Source organism: Dermacentor albipictus, chromosome 7 (genome assembly GCF_038994185.2).
Source record: "Dermacentor albipictus isolate Rhodes 1998 colony chromosome 7, USDA_Dalb.pri_finalv2, whole genome shotgun sequence".
Taxonomy (NCBI): domain Eukaryota; kingdom Metazoa; phylum Arthropoda; class Arachnida; order Ixodida; family Ixodidae; genus Dermacentor; species Dermacentor albipictus.
Window position 1 is genome coordinate 12,966,724 of NC_091827.1, and position 15,861 is coordinate 12,982,584.

General features: G+C 44.2%; 2 protein-coding genes across 2 annotated transcripts; one reads left to right on the forward strand and one right to left on the reverse strand.

Moving 5' to 3' along the window:
- Positions 1–1,001: 1,001 nt before the first annotated feature.
- LOC139047693 (retinol dehydrogenase 13-like) lies at positions 1,002–7,550 on the reverse strand. Its single transcript, XM_070521623.1, has 7 exons — positions 7,367–7,550; positions 7,164–7,282; positions 6,929–7,084; positions 6,541–6,645; positions 3,371–3,580; positions 2,993–3,200; positions 1,002–1,178 (listed from the first exon to the last, which is right to left on the reverse strand). Exons 1-7 carry the CDS (start codon positions 7,444–7,446, stop codon positions 1,082–1,084), a joined length of 975 nt encoding a protein of 324 aa, XP_070377724.1. The 5' UTR covers positions 7,447–7,550; the 3' UTR covers positions 1,002–1,081.
- A 193-nt stretch (positions 7,551–7,743) lies between these two features.
- Positions 7,744–11,080, forward strand: Atg6 (Beclin-1-like Atg6). Its single transcript, XM_070521621.1, has 2 exons — positions 7,744–9,116; positions 10,783–11,080. Exons 1-2 carry the CDS (start codon positions 7,986–7,988, stop codon positions 10,990–10,992), a joined length of 1,341 nt encoding a protein of 446 aa, XP_070377722.1. The 5' UTR covers positions 7,744–7,985; the 3' UTR covers positions 10,993–11,080.
- Positions 11,081–15,861: the final 4,781 nt, after the last annotated feature.

Genomic DNA, 15,861 nt, shown 5'->3' on the forward strand with positions numbered 1-15,861 from the left:
TGGCCCTCATGAGCTGCTGGTATAAGAAATCGGATAACCTTAGCGCAGCACTGTTGATAATGAACACGCAATAAAGTTTCAGTGGTTACCAGGCGACTGCAGCATCATTGGCAACAAAAGAACCGACAAAGCAGCATGTTCCGTCCACCAAGTCCAGCGGGTGCCTGTGCAATTGTCAAGGCCTAATGCAGTGCGGCAACTTTACATACTCACTCGTAGCAATGCATCAGAACATTGGAATTCAGTGGAATATGCCAACTCTTGAATGCACTCCCTTGACTTTTTATGGTGCCTTTAACTACCACTTGATCTACTTTGAGGTGACGTAACTTTACTGTGTCACTTGTGGCTGGGCATTGCTTTTACATATGCTTTTACAAACACTTACTGTTATCTCATCGGTATGATGGACAGTGCCTCGTACAACTTTTGCGATTGAGACAAGACCATGGGAGCACTTATCTTCATCTACTGCCCTTCTTTTGATGACAAAAGGCAGACTTTGCATACTGCTTTATGTCGAATGGATGACAGAGCATTCACGAAAGAAAGATTGTTGGGATCATGGATTCATGGAACGTGAAAGCCACCAGTGCGTGTGCATCACTTCTGAAAATTTTCCCTTTCCCTTTTCTTCCTGCTTCTTCCTCCTCCAGTGCACGGTAACAAACCAGGTCCAACCTAGTTAAGCTCCCTGCTTTCCTTTTCTATTTCTCTCCATGTAATCAATCAGCAGAACTTCCTGACGCGTGTATATAGCAGTTCAAAGGAGCATGGCAGTTTTCCATACTGTTATCAATGGAACACAATGAAGAACTTTTAGTAATAGCTGATGAGCTCAGCTATAACATATATTTCTGCAAATATGTGCGGAGTTGAGGTTTTCTAAAGAAAATCCGCAAGCGCTACTGAACTTTGGCTATGAAGAACATAAGTTGTTACTTTTGCTATATGCTTGTTCTTCACCAGGCCAAGCCACAATACAACACAACAGCAAGACGTTTATGAACTTAACTACATTTATTTACATTGTGTACACTGCTTGTGCAGTTTACAGTGTTGCACTACACTGCAGGAAACTTTATGATAGCCCAGTCCACTTTTCGCTGACAGCCCACAGCCAACTTGAGGCAAGCTTGTCTTCAGCAATAGGATTTGGTGCATTCACTTTGCAGTTGCTGCATGAAAACGTAAAAAAGTAATATTGCAAGCTGTTAGCACCAACATGACTAAACTACACTTAGCACTGCATATTCACATGGATCCACTATGAGTGGTGCAAGATGCAGCAGCTCGCACGTTTGTCCCACGTGCAGAGTTTGCATACTCAGCTTCACTTCTCTCAATTCCCGCCATACCCTCTCTATGCTTTTCAACTGAAACTTGTATGCAAAAAAAATGAACATTCACTTTTTTGTAAGCTGACAGTTCACTGTGCATAGCCACCATTAATTTGTGCACATCCTGGCCTGAGCAAAAGTATACAGACCAGAGGTTCCACGAAAAAAAGAAAAAAAAATCTATATTTTGCATCCTCAGCATGCAGCCTACTTGGCTGCACTAACATTGCATGGCACTTGTCACTTTCAAGCTGTGCACCAAGATCACCAATCAAAATCAAATTGTGGGGTTTAACCTCCTGAAGCAACACATGGACTATGAGGTATGCTGCAGTAGGGATGTCGTGGATACCTGTGTAAGTGGTACTGCGCCGCCAACATTTTAATGAATGATACAGGCAATTACTGCTACTGTAGCACTTTTAAGATGACTACTTCGGCACTTATTACAAAGCTTACACTTTCGCTGCCATGTCTAACCGGGAACGCTAACTTTGGCTTGCAAAGACAATTATGTTCAGTACTCATTGAAGTACAACTGTGACATGCCAGGGATTTATTTTTTGTGCAACAGTTACAATGTAACCTACCATGTGCAATAGATGTACACAATTTTACTGGTTCATCGCACAGGAACGACGGCTTTTGAGACTACAGACTATCACTATCTTCATAACAGCATTTCGAGCTGCAGACAAGCTCGCTTGCATAATATTAAAATTAAATTATGGGGTTTTGTGTGCCAAAATTACAATATGATTATGAGGCACACCATAGTGGGGGACTCTGGAAATTTGGACCAGCTGGGGTTTTTTAACAAGCACCTAAATCCAAGTACACGGGTTTGCATAATATTGAATACAAACTCGTTTTGTGGCTACAATAAGACTTTCCTTCCCAAATAGTGGGCATCAGGGGCCTACAGCAGCATATATGTTGGAGCAAGTTATTGTAGTACTAAGCACAATGCAAGCTGCACTGTTGAACCCCAGTGTACACTACATCGCAGCAAAGCGATAAATGAAACTGGTTGGTTCAAGTTATTTCTTAATATTTGTTTCTGTGCCGCTGTTTCTGCTCTACACTTCAGCAAGCATGTGAAATTAAAGATTATAATAAATTTCATTGTGTGCAAAGTAACAAACAACATGTACATGTGCTCCACAAGCACATTGAAGGTCAACTACAAGTACATGTTGGGAGCACTTAAAAGGACTACTTTCATAGCGTAGACAGCAGCCTTCATACAAAATGTAGATGTACTTAAGGGTAGGTGTGCCATGAAAAGCTCGCAACAACATATGTTTTGTACTAAAAGTACAAAAGCACACTGCCATTAAAATTAACCAGCAATGATGCAGAACGCAGAACACTGAGAACCAGTACAGCTACATATTGAGCAAAATTCATGGCGTGCTAGAAATCTCTGAGGTGATGGTCTGGGATATGCATCGTGTATCAGCTAACTGCCTCGCTCATCTGCTAACATGCCTTTTAAATAAAGGCTGTTAAAATTAACAGCCCTTCAGCTTTGCCAAGGTTGCTTCAACAGCATGTACATACTATACTCATTTATAACCAATTTAGCAAAAGTGAAACCTTGTTGCACATGGCCTTTTAACAAGACACGCAACACAGTGTTGTGTCCTTACCAGAAGTACTCTCCACTATGCTCTTCAATGCCATCGGCTAGAGCACAGTACATGATGCCCTGGACACCCTGTGTTGGCGTCTTCGTAAAAAGCCAAAGAAATGGCTTGGCAAACACTGCAGCTGTTCGCGAAGATGCGATTCCCATGTGCCGCGTGATTTCAGTATTGACGATTCCTGGATGCACCGCGAACACAGACACACCAGTACCTGAAAAGCAGGGCAAGCAAGATTTTGGAGCTACAAAACCAAATCACTACATGTCTCTGCAATTGTTCATCTATTGGCAAACATTAGGCATAGGTAATTTCTATTAGGCATAATTGATTGTTTTCCATGTCTTTAAGCCATGAGCAAACAGATGTAATATCGCTGTTTACCTTTTAGTTTCTGGGCAAGTTCTTTAGTGAACAACACATTAGCGAGCTTGCTCTGGTTGTAGGCATCAGCAGGGTCATATTCCTTATCTGAGTTGAAGTCAGTGTAGTTGATCTTTCCCCTTTTGTGAGCTACGCTCGAGACATTGACCACACGACTGGGTGCTGCGGCCTTGATCTTGTCCAGCAGTAAGCCGGTCAGGTAGAAATGACCTGTCAGTTAATTAAAGAGGCAAACAAGTGAAATTAGAGCACTCTGACAGTTTGCAAAAAAACAAAAGGCTCGCTCGTGGACTCACTTCTGAAGATGCCATCATGCACAATTCAAAGGAGCATACAATACAGCCATATTTTGACATAATATACACGGATATAATGAATTAAATCTAAACTATTTCTCACCGACATCAGTGTGTAACTATGTATATGTTTACAATAAATAATGAATATAAGGAAAGTATCTTTATGTTGGATGTGGCTTTGTTATACTAACACGGTTCAACTGTGCTATGCCTTGTTAGAACGATAGACTATGGCTCTGAAAAAATCTCTTTGTGTTCATTGTGTGCACTGAGTGGCACTCAGTGGCATTCAGTGACACTGAGTACTATGTTTAGCTTACATTATTTTCTTCTTCAGGAAATACCTGTTCAGAGAATAGATTACAATGTGGGCATTTTGAAACTGTAATCTTTCACCTTAGCTCCATCTAACGCTTGTGTTTAGCGTCCCTCTAAAGAAAAGGCAATAATGACCAGTAATAGCCACGCATACTTTAGCAGAATAATGTAAAAAAAAAAAGTAATTCCTGCTTCACATATTTGAAGAGTGAATCACCTTGCACAAATAGCAACTAATCAGTCATCACCAAAGTAAAGCCTCAATATAACAAACACAGACATAACAAAGTAAATCTTAAATGTTTATCGCTGGTATCAGCATGTATATTTATCAATAAAGATATTTTCATATTGGATGTTATTTTGCCATAACAAGGTTTAACTGTATTCCAAAGATGCTGTAGCTTAAATTGTATGCTTATAATCCAGGAAAATTTACCTGATTTTTTTTTGTTGTTGTTGTGCGTGTGCATATAAATTTTGCAGTGTACTGCCATATGCTGAATTATCGCTATCCTATGCATAGTTGTTGTCAAATTGCTACCCTCTGGCCCACAGGGTATTCCAAGTAAATAACAAGAACAACTAACAATTTAGTAAATAGCAGTGTAAAAGTTCTGCTTGCCGGGCCAGTTAGTTCATGGTGACACTTGAAAAAACCAGCGAAAAATTGAGATGCAAACACGAAATGAAGAAGAAACGCCACAACACTGAACTAGCAACTGACATATATTTGAAATATGAATCACCTTCGAACATCAACCCGCCATTGCATGCGCAATGCTCTTAGCAAGGTACAAAACAAGAAAAGTTCATGTGACATCTTTTATTCATACAGTTTCACACAACATCAAGAAAGTCGCTGGGCGACATGGTGTACAATTAGTGTTTTCTGCTCCATGTAAGCTGTCAGGATTGTGCACACGCATTGAAAATGCCGGAAAGAAGAAAGAACCCTGCAAAACCAGGCATGTGAACAAATATGTGAAGTGCACGACGCATGTTATCTACAAAATCTCGTTAAAGTGTGGTAAAGTCTATATTGGCCAAACAGGCCTATGCGACAATGACCGGATGTGTGAGCATTGTGCGTTGACCAACTCTCAAGGAGCTGGCCACCTGGCTTTTCATTGTTGTAACTGTAGTCAGCATGACTGTGCACCCCTTTTTGAAAATGTGATGATTCTTGGCAGGGGCAGAATGAAAACCGAAAGAGAAATACTTGAGGCGTTCTATATCAGTATACAAGAGGAAGGAAAATGCATCAGTGTTCCGTCTATCTCTCTGAGCGATAACGAAATAGCTTTTCTAAAAGGCTGAATTGAAAGTTGAGTCGGGGCAACATGGTGTGCTCATCAATTTAAAGATTACGTACCTTGCTAAGAGCATTGCGCATGCGTTGGCGGTTTGATGTTTGAAGGTGATCAGTGTTTCAAATATATGTCGGTTGCTAGTCCAACGTTGCGGTGTCTCTTCTTTCTGTCGTGTTTGCGTCTCAATTTTTCACTGGTTTTCTCAAGTGTCAAGTAAATAGCAAAAGTAGTCAACACTCCTGTAATCCTATTTTTGCTATCCATGGATATTGGAGCAAAATTCTACTCCAAGCTTTACCAACATTAAGCAATGCTCCTTCTTGCATTTGCTAAGAAATTTAGTAAATAGCAAAAGGAGTGAACACTTCTGCAATCCAATTTTTGTTATCCATGAACAGTGGAGCAAAATTCCGCTCGAAGCTTCACTAACGTTGATCAATGCTCCTTCTTCCCATGCATTCACTCAATGGATCTGCCAACTGCTGTTTGATTCTAGAATATGGTGCAGAAGTATATTCTACGATGTGCCTTGTTATAGTTTCTGTCCCTCGTGCTAAATGAAGATGACCAGCAACAGCTTTCAATGCTTTCATTTGCGCAATTACAGACATTAGCATGCAGCTATAATATCCTTCGTGCTGTCTATACTTGCAATTGATTCAGCATGCAAGTTTGAAAATCATTAAGAATCAATCCCTGTTGTAATGAGCTCGTACCCAGCACAAAAGACAGCTGCGTTATATCCAATATTCATTATAATAGTATGTTTACAACACTCAGACAATGGCAAGAAAAAAAATTCATATCTGCTTGATTATATATCCGGTGATTCGTTATACCCGTGTTTGTTAAACTGAGGTTCAGTCGCAATGATCAGTTTAGAAGTCAGAATTATGAATGAACAAACGACGATAACTTATTAATAAAGGGAAAATCAGACATCCACCTGTTTGTAGTGATTACTACAAAGGAAACTCATATGGGTTCCTCGAAAGAAAGGCTTCGCGGTTGAAGAAAAATTCGTCCTGGTCTGGGACTCAAACCCGGGACCACCGCCTTTCTGAGGGCAGCCGCTCTACAATCTGAGCTAACCAGGCGGCTAGCTGATGGCAGGGCGAAGTCGAATTTGTCGATAACTTGAAGAAAAGGAAAGAGTTTGACGTAATAGGTTGACATAATAGTTCCGCAGAACTATTACGTCAACATTAACTTATATTTCGAAAAATTAAAACTCTCTTACCAAGATGATTGACACCAAGCTGCATTTCAAAGCCGTCCTTTGTCAGCAGCTTTGGACACCTCATGACACCAGCGTTGTTCACGAGGATATCTACCTGCTTCACACCTGAGGAAGAGAATGAACTTTCAAGAAGAGGATAATACTTGGAAACCTTGAACACCCCAGTACCTTGGTTCATTCAGGCATATAGCACTGGTCGATCGTAAGAGCGAATGATTTATTAATGCTGCTTTAATGTTGAATATGCATGCGTTGCCCGTTTCAAGTAAAATAGCTAGCGCAACAAATTTGCGAGCTAGGTGTCGAAGCCCTCAGACAAGGAGCTTAAAAGAAAGAACGGAAACTGGTCATTGGAATTGTGGCGGGACAACTGGCAAAATAAACTCACTGTCATTAATCCTGGCTGCAAAGTTTCGTATCGACTCTAGAGAAGCGAGGTCCAGCTCTTCGCAGACAACGCGTTTGTTCTGTGTCTGTGTGAGGATCTCCCTTCTGACGCGCCGACATTTGGTGAGATCGCGACAAGCCATGATGACGCTGGCACCTGGAAGAAAGTCAAATGCATGAGCACGACGGCCAGCAGTAAATTTATGAGCAAGATTAATGCTGCCGACTACGCTTGCCTCTAGTGGCGAATTCTTTAGCAGCTGCTCTGCCCAGGCCAGTATTGGCACCAGTAATTACGACGACCTTGTCGTCTAGTCTCTTGTCGTTATCGTAACGGCACCCACCGACGTATTCCCTGAAAGAAAAAAGAAAAAAAAAGGGGGGGGGGGAGGACTTCGTCTGCTGTCGACACACGTCCATATTCGCGATGCTGGCTTACTTGAACAGTATTATCGCTCCGGCTCCAGCACCAAGTGAGCTTAGTATAATCGCTGGCTTAGACTTCAGCAATGAAAGCATTATTGATTGCTGCTATAAACGTATTTCACAAGTGAACGAGAAACACAATTTCTTCCGCTCCCGTAGCAGAAATCGATGCGCCGTGCGTCTGTTTATAATTAATTCATACTAGCCGCACTGTAGCATATAAAATTACAAGAAAACAATAATAAAAAGTTTAATCAGCTCTCCTTAATAATAAATATATTTTAAAATTTTCTTGTAGCTTTAGCTAGTTCTTCATGATAATATAGCACCCTAGAATATGCATACAAAACAAATGAAGTCAATTCAGTCGCTAAGTCAACTGCACGTGTTTCGATAGTTTCGAAAGCCTTCAGTGGACGCGAAACAAGCAGCAGGTGTTTTGCACCATTGTACACCTTCTATGCTGCACGAAGCACTTGCTTAGCAGAGCGAAAGCTTGATAATTCTATATAAGTCTGATCTAGCGTTGTCGCTGAAAAGAAATGAACTCGACGGTAGACCCGCGCTGACGCAATGCCGTAGTCTCGCAAGACGCTTATTGATCCAGCTGTGAAAGGCACCGAGCGACAGTCATGGCAGGACTGTCTGTCACTCTCACAAAGGATAGGACGTTTCCAGTCAACTTCACCTGCCAGCGATGTTGTCAGCCGCTGCGACTCGATGCGTCCTTCTCGTCCATCGACGAGCAGACCCTGACTGAGTTGTCGGAGCCGATGCTGAGCCAGTCGGACCCCATCGAGCTGTGTGGTCCGTCTCCCGTGGTCCACTATCGCGTGCCGGGCGAAGGTGTCTCGCGTCGCACAGTCGAACCGCTGCGCTTCGTCGAGAGCGGCAATGGGTTCATGCTGGTCGGCGAGAGTTCGGTGCCGGCCGTAGACACGACCATCAGCCACAGGCTGGACGTTGAGACGCGTCTGTTTGAGCTTATGACGAACCAGTCGGCCGTCGACTACCCCATCTGCGAAGAATGCACGGACAACCTGTTGGACCAGATGGAGCGGCAGCTGGACCTGGCCGAAGACGAGTGCAAAGACTACAAGAAGTACCTCGACCAGCTGACCAACGGCGACGAAGAAGACGTCAATTCGGAGGAGCTGGACGCAGAGTACCGCAAGCTTGAGCAGGAGGAACGCGAACTTTTGGCGGCCGTCGAAAAAATCGAGAAGGAACGGAGCAACGTCGAGAGCGAGCGCAAGCAAGTCGCCGATATGTTGGAGCGGCTGCGTAGCGACGAGGACCGCTACTGGCGCGAGTACTCGGACTTGAACCGGCAGCTGATGCAGTGCTCCGACGACCACGCCAGCGTCGAGCGCCAGCTCAAGTACTCGGAGAACAAGCTCAGTCAGCTGCACAAGACGAACGTGTTCAACGCAACGTTCCACATCTGGCACAACGGCCACTTCGGCACCATCAACAACTTCCGGCTCGGCCGGCTGCCCAACGTGCCCGTCGAGTGGTCGGAGATCAACATGGCCTGGGGTCAGACCGTCCTTCTGCTGTACTCGCTTGCGGAAAAGATGGAGATGACATTCCTGAGGTACCGGCTGGTCCCATTCGGAAACCACTCGTACCTGCTGTGCCTCGAGGACCCGGCCCGCGAACTGCCCCTGTACTTCGCCGGTGGCTTCAAGTTCCTGTGGGACACCAAGTTCGATCACGCCATGGTGGCGTTCCTCGACTGCTTGCAGCAATTCAAAGAGCAGGTCAGCAGGGCTTGTTCGGTCACTGCTGAATGCTTGTTGACAGCTGTCGCTATTGCTCCCCAGAAAGTTTGTAATCACCAAGGAGTGCCATTCCTTGTAAAACTCTGGCGGAAAGTGCCTGCACTGACTGTGTGAAACTTGAGGTCACACTACTGCAATGATCTGAATTTATTTGCTGGCGATGGCCAAGTGTAGGCATGTTCTTCGACTCTAGCTAGAAGTGTTTACAGCATCTACAGCACAAACAGGCCAATACAATTACGTCCTCACAAGTGAAGGCATAGCACTAAGTGAGGATGGGAAGGGAATGATCACACCATTTACATGCCTGGCAATTATGTTGAGCAAGATGGTGTTATATGAGCGGCCAAGTAACCACTAAAAAGTGAGAACATGCGAAATAGCCAAGGAAACACGGTTGTGAAGCATTAATGAATCTGTTAGATGCTTCGAGAATGTGGCCTCCAGCAGCATAACAGTACCCTGACCTCATTCCTGAGGTTCGCAAAATCAGAATCAACATTGCTCATGCAGTCTTTCACAAGTTTCACATGGTGGTTTCACTGCAAGACTTAGCATGGGCATTTATGCTATCTGCATGATAATGGCAAGTCACTTGAATATTATTTATGAGGTACGACATGAGATTTGTATGTCAGCTTGGTAGCATTGTAGTGAACAAAATTACTCTGACCATCTCCCAATCATCTAAGTAATGTAGTTTGTAGCGTTAGAGGCAAATGTAAAGCACGAATGCTGCCATATGTTTAGCAACACCATGCCTTTAGCTTAACTTTACAGTGAGTGAGTGAAAGCTTTATTGCAAATGTCCGGCGATTTGGGCGGGGTGGGGCCATAAGCACCCCAGCCTAGGTGACAGCCTCGAGTTTTTAGACTCTGGTGGCTTCCTCGGTGTGCCGGACGGCCCATAGTTGATCGGCGAGGTCGTGGCTGAGCAGGGCCGCCTCCCAACGCGCCCCTCGGTTCAAGACTGCCATTTCTATCCCGTTCGTTGGGGACTCCTGCTGCTCGCTACCGGTGCATGCCCACAGCATGTGCTGCAGCGTCGCTCTGGCTCTGCACGCTTTACAGTCGTCAGACGGATAACTTTACTTGCCGTAAATAATGAATTTGAATGGCATTACTCAAATTCGTCATAGTTCTGGTACATGAGACAGTGGTGGTGGTGGTGGTGAATTGTAGCAACAGGCGGGTTTAGCCTGGCGAACAAGGCCAGCAATTGCTCCGCCCGAGCGTCTCGCACAATACCGCTGAAGGGTTTCACCATGTGTCCATCAAACCAGTCTCTCTTAAGAACTCGATGAGGAGACGTGAAGTTTCTTTTCGGGCTATAACTGATTCCGTGGGAAATACACACATGAGACAGTCTCATTGGTAATCCATATGTTTTTTGTATAGCTGAGACCATACAGACACGGGAAAGCAATAGACTGCATAATTTGTGTGCTGTATGTTCCTTTTTCATATCTGCATGTCATCTGCATGTGCAAAAACTCCGTACTTTAGCAAAATACACTGAACTTCCATTTACATAAGACAAGCCTGTCTGTTCACGAAACCTCAAATGAGCTGTTAAGGACAGCATGTTGGGAATGTGCATGTGCTGCTGTTCTGACCTGAACACATCCTCTATGCAATGGTGCAGGTGAGCAAGATGGACTCCAACTTCTGCCTTCCCTACCGTATAGACAAGGGCAAGATCGAGGACAGCAGCACTGGCCAGTCGTGCTCCATCAAGATCCAGTTTAACTCCGAAGAGCAGTGGACTAAGGCTCTCAAGTTCATGCTCACCAACCTCAAGTGGGGACTGGCCTGGGTCTCCGCCCACTTTGCTGCTCGCGAGGCAGCCAGCTGATCGTTTGACTTGTGATGCATAAACGCCTGTATGTACAGCCTTTGTATATACAGCTGATGTGATATAAAACTGTGTAGCTCACTGTGTAGTTGTTTGGTTTTTTGTGTTTTGACATTGCGCTGCTAAGCTCAAAGTCACGGGTTGGCTCATGGCCATAGCCACATTTCAAAGAGGTGAAATGCAAAAATGTGTACTTAGAAGCCTGTAATACAGTGCAAAGTATGTGCCAAGGAACTGCTCATTTACAACGTTCCTGGTTTTAACAATGTACACACTTTTGTTCCACATCTTGGCACATTACTTTGTCTTTATCCAGAGTAAATCATAAGTATGCGTTACCTGCAGCAACACCAGACCCCCCCAAAATAAAATGCAGCATTTGCATGAATGGCACACTGGCGCCACCTTTCTTTAACAGCACAATCAAGCCTTTCTATGGTGTACTATGCACTGATAGACAAGACAGTGCATACTGAGCATGGAGGACAACACGCTCAGTCGACCTTGCTTATTCCTTTCAGTCACGGTGTCTCCATATGGAGGCTCAACTTTTGAATAAACAAGTGATGACAAGATAAAAATCAACATATTGCCAAATTTAAATATAAGCCTCTGCTAACGAAACGCAATACCATAATTCAATTTGGTAGAGAGAGTAATGCAAAATAATGTTTTAAGACGTACACTACCAGGTTTGACGAGAAGTTTGATGTGTTGCTTTGTGTCACTGCTGCTTATTAGTGTTTTTCCTGCATTAAAAGGCCCTCAACTCAATAACAAATTCACTTACTTGTAAGAAATATTTCAGTTCTTTTCATGAAATAACACACAAGAGGTCAACATCCAAAATTTGGTATGTATAATGAGCGGCCTGGTGGGTCAAATATTCAAGCTACCGGCTAAAGGTTCTCTTTCTGCAAAATGTCTATGTGTACAGAAAACCATATAAATTTGGAGGCCTTAAGAACACCTGTAATTCGTGAATGGGGAGGTTATTGTTGCTATTTGGACTTGTTGGTGTGCCATTATGGAAAAAAAAGTCACAGCTTCGCCCAAAAGGTGAAGCATCAATTGCGGTAGCAAATTAGTAGACATCTATACGAGGTACATAGTAGTTTCATCGGCCGTAAAGACAATTGTAAACATTTGCTTACTAAATAGATTAACAAGCATGGCGTCATGCGCACACAAGCAAACATGAACACATCTCACTCGATGACCGCACACACTCGCTGCCAAAACATTCGAGTGAGGAAGCGTGACAGCAGCATGCAAATTGACTGTCGTGCCGGCTCGCGCTTCAACGCGAACTAAGAACCCAGAACAAAGCGCACACGAAGCTATCAGCTCTCTGCACACTCTGTTCGCATCGCAGATCGCTTTCAAGACAGAGCTGGCGCGGCCGCGCCATACACAGCCGCCGACGGCGTGCCCTAGCTGCGTGGCTTGCGCGTGATAGAAAGGGCGCGCTTCGCCTTCCGCTTTCCTCTCTTGCGTACGCAAGATAAAGCCGTGGCCCGCGACGATAAAGCCGGTGCACCGTGACGATCTCATCACACTTGGACTTTATGCGTAACATCACGGTGACGCCGACGGTGGAAATGCACGAGTGTATCGCAATAAAATGTAGTGCATAGAAGGCACAGAAAAAAAATGAACAAGACAGCATCGCACGTGCTTGTAACGTTTCACTTATCTATATCTGTTACACGCTACATTTTCCAATCTGATAGTTTTGTGTGTGGACCACACAAAGGAGGGCAGTAAAATCAATTAAGTGAGTGTGTCAGCCAGCAATAAAACTTAAAAAAACTGGAAAACCCGGATGTCCAAGACCATGTCAGCTCTTCGTTGTGGCACCCACTTTTCTTTTTTAAAAAATAAAAAAATTAAATTATGGGGTTTTACGTGCCAAAACCACTTTCTGATTATGAGGCACGCCGTAGTGGAGGACTCCGGAAAATTTTACCACCTGGGGTTCTTTAACGTGCACCTAAATTTAAGTACACGGGTGTTTTCGCCCCCATCGAAATGCGGCCGCCATGGCCGGGATTCGATCCCGCAACCTCGTGCTCAGCAGCCCAACACCATAGCCACTGAGCAACCACGGCGAGTTCTTTTTTTTTTTTTTTTTTTTTAAGAGGGCTTCAAGTTCAGCAGATGGAGAACACAACACGACGGGACATATGAAAACAAAAATTAACTAAATTACCGAAATTCATAATTGTGGGGTTCAACTGGAGGGCTACAGATTAATCTTGACCGCTTGAAGTTTTTTCAAGGTACACGAGTACTTGTTTTTGCATTTCACCTCCACCGGAATGCGGCCAGCACAGCCAAGCATCATATTCGAGACCTTGTGCTCAGCAGCAACCACTGATGCTACCGCGACAGGTCAGCCAAGCATATTTTGCAAGCAGAGGAAATGAAAGCTGGGCAGGTCAATGAAAAGAAGTACTGGCACACCAGAGTGCCACTTTCTCTCATTTACTGCGAACGGCAGCTACGAGCCCCCGACTCACTTGTATTTGAGCTTCTGCACCATCTTCTGCCCGACACTTTTTCTCTTTTTTCTCTTCCAAAGAATGCATCCACTTTTGTGCTGCTGCTCTTCCAGCGTCTGCCTTTCCAGCCTCAGCAGGGGGACGCAAAAGCCCCAGCAGCAGCTGTTTAACCTTTAAAGGCATGGCGGGAGCTTTCATTTTTTTGTGCAATTAGCATTCTTGGGGAACTTTATTCACTTTGTTCATACCCAACTTCTTTCGGCTGCTCCTCGACGAGTATTGTTCCAAATTTCTGCGGTGCCGAGCAGAATCCAACCCGTGTCATATATGTTCTAGCAGAGCTGCCCGATGCTGTAGCACTGTGCCACAAATGAGCTTGGGTGGCCAGGGAACTCTCAGCGTTCGTATGCACCGGCGCACCACGCATCTCAGAGGCCACGCTTAGACTACAGCAACACCACTAGATGGGGCAGTGTGTCTAGAGGGAAGTGCGAGGTGCCAGGCTGCAGTATAAGCCTCATACACGACTCGTTTCGGTGGTGTCGCATTGCTTTAATACGAATCACTAACAGCAACGGCAATTGCAAGGCGGGTTCTGCCAGAATTTTTATGTAGGTATACTGCACCAACAGCGAAAGCCAACAAAGCTGTTTTTGTAGCGATCCCTGGCCTCACACTTGTCTAAAGCCCTCTCATTCCTACTATGCATCATTCCACCCAACCCAAGAAACCTTTTGAGCCCATTTCCTATCTTACATCGGTTGAATGTAGCAGAGGCAGACATGTCATAGGTTCAAGTGCTTGGCTTGAACTCCTGTAAGTGCTCCTACAATTCGCCACACCACTGTAATTTTGTATGTATTGAGAATTCTTCGAAATGCTTGTGAACAGAATGAATACTCCGCTCACAATTGCTGTTAATAGTACACCAGAGGCAACCTCCATGCGAACGAACCAGCTCCACGAGGACATTCTTTTTAAACAATGCAGTTCTGTTCTGCAATGCCAAGAATACACGAGCACAGCATTCCTTCATTTCATGACTTTTCCAATGCAGACAGTGCTTGCACTTGTTTTCTTTGTCCTTTCTGTGTGTGACAATCTCCAGTCCCGTGCAAAGTGCAAATTGGAAGACTCAATAATATGCCAATACTATAACATCCTCAAAACTATGTTAACACATGTCCACTATAGCATTCCGACTTTTGCATCAGTACTGTCCAACCATGCAAATGAATCTGAAAAGCAAATCTGGTACCGTATAAACGCTTCACAGAATGTTGCTGAACTGCACGCAACTGTGTGCTTAATTCGTTACATGTACGGTTTAGTGTTTTCAGTTACATTTCTACAATTAGGATATTTTTTTGTCAAGAGGATACAGTTTTCTGACATTTTTAGCATTGTGTTTTACAGACCAGAATGTACAGCAATTCTGAATAGCAGCCATTTTTTTTACAGGAAACTGCAGTAACACCGTGATAAAGAACAACTGTGAGAACGCTCAACCTGTTCTTATCACATGCTTGCTTCCAGTGCTCGCTAGCCATGTCTTTGTAGCCACCTGCCTAGTCATCAAACTGTTAGACCAGCACAGGCTGTGCCAACAGTTAGCGACACGGGTGGAGATCAGGGGAGGTATTCTGTAGGAGTCTTCTGTCCATTTCAGCCTCTGCTGATTGGCTGGGGCCGCTCGTCTCCTCGCTCGTACAGCTGCATCCAATCAGCAGCGGCCAAAATAGACAGTCCACTAAATGAACTCTTGGGGAATACCGCCCTAGGTGCACTTGCAGGTGCTTGAGAGCAAACTATTCTGGTCTATACTAGAGTTTTTGTTCCAGGGACACCATCATTACTTATAGCCACGTCAGCATGCTGTGGCCTACTTACATTGTTTACTAGTGCAATATGACTGCAGTGGCAAATAATGCAAAGCCGAGCTGAAGTGGTGCCATGACAATGTATACACGAACTGGCACATGCAACATGGCAAACATTCCCCAAATGGTATAAACATTGCTAAGTGATGCGATAACTACAAAACGAAGTTGGGCAAGCTGGTGCAAACCATTTTTATGAAACAGCACAACCAGAGACAAGGATGCAAAGAAATGGCAACAAGGCAACCAATTCACAACTACAATCATGCGTTCATGGAGCACCAGACATCTACTAAATGAGAAAGAAAAAGTTACAGCCCATATTCATGCTGTTCCACATAGACATGACTAGTGGCAAACAAATACGTAGCTACTGCTTTCCTCTCATGAGCACGAAGTTGTAGCAAGCACAAACAAGCTTTTTACTCTTTGCCAATATAACGGGACTAATTTCGCAGAAACATTTGGATGTGTGAAAATAGCAC

Bases quoted from the DNA above. Each gene is read 5' to 3' on its own strand.
- LOC139047693 (XM_070521623.1), bottom strand. From the start codon at position 7,446: ATGCTTTCATTGCTGAAGTCTAAGCCAGCGATTATACTAAGCTCACTT. The intron at 7,085-7,163 runs GCAAGCGTAGTC...ACTTTCTTCCAG, and splicing joins TAAAGAATTCGCCACTAGAG to GTGCCAGCGTCATCATGGCT. The intron at 6,646-6,928 runs GTGAGTTTATTT...TCTCTTCCTCAG, and splicing joins TGCAGCCAGGATTAATGACA to GTGTGAAGCAGGTAGATATC.
- Atg6 (XM_070521621.1), top strand. From the start codon at position 7,986: ATGGCAGGACTGTCTGTCACTCTCACAAAGGATAGGACGTTTCCAGTC. The intron at 9,117-10,782 runs GTCAGCAGGGCT...GCAATGGTGCAG, and splicing joins TGCAGCAATTCAAAGAGCAG to GTGAGCAAGATGGACTCCAA.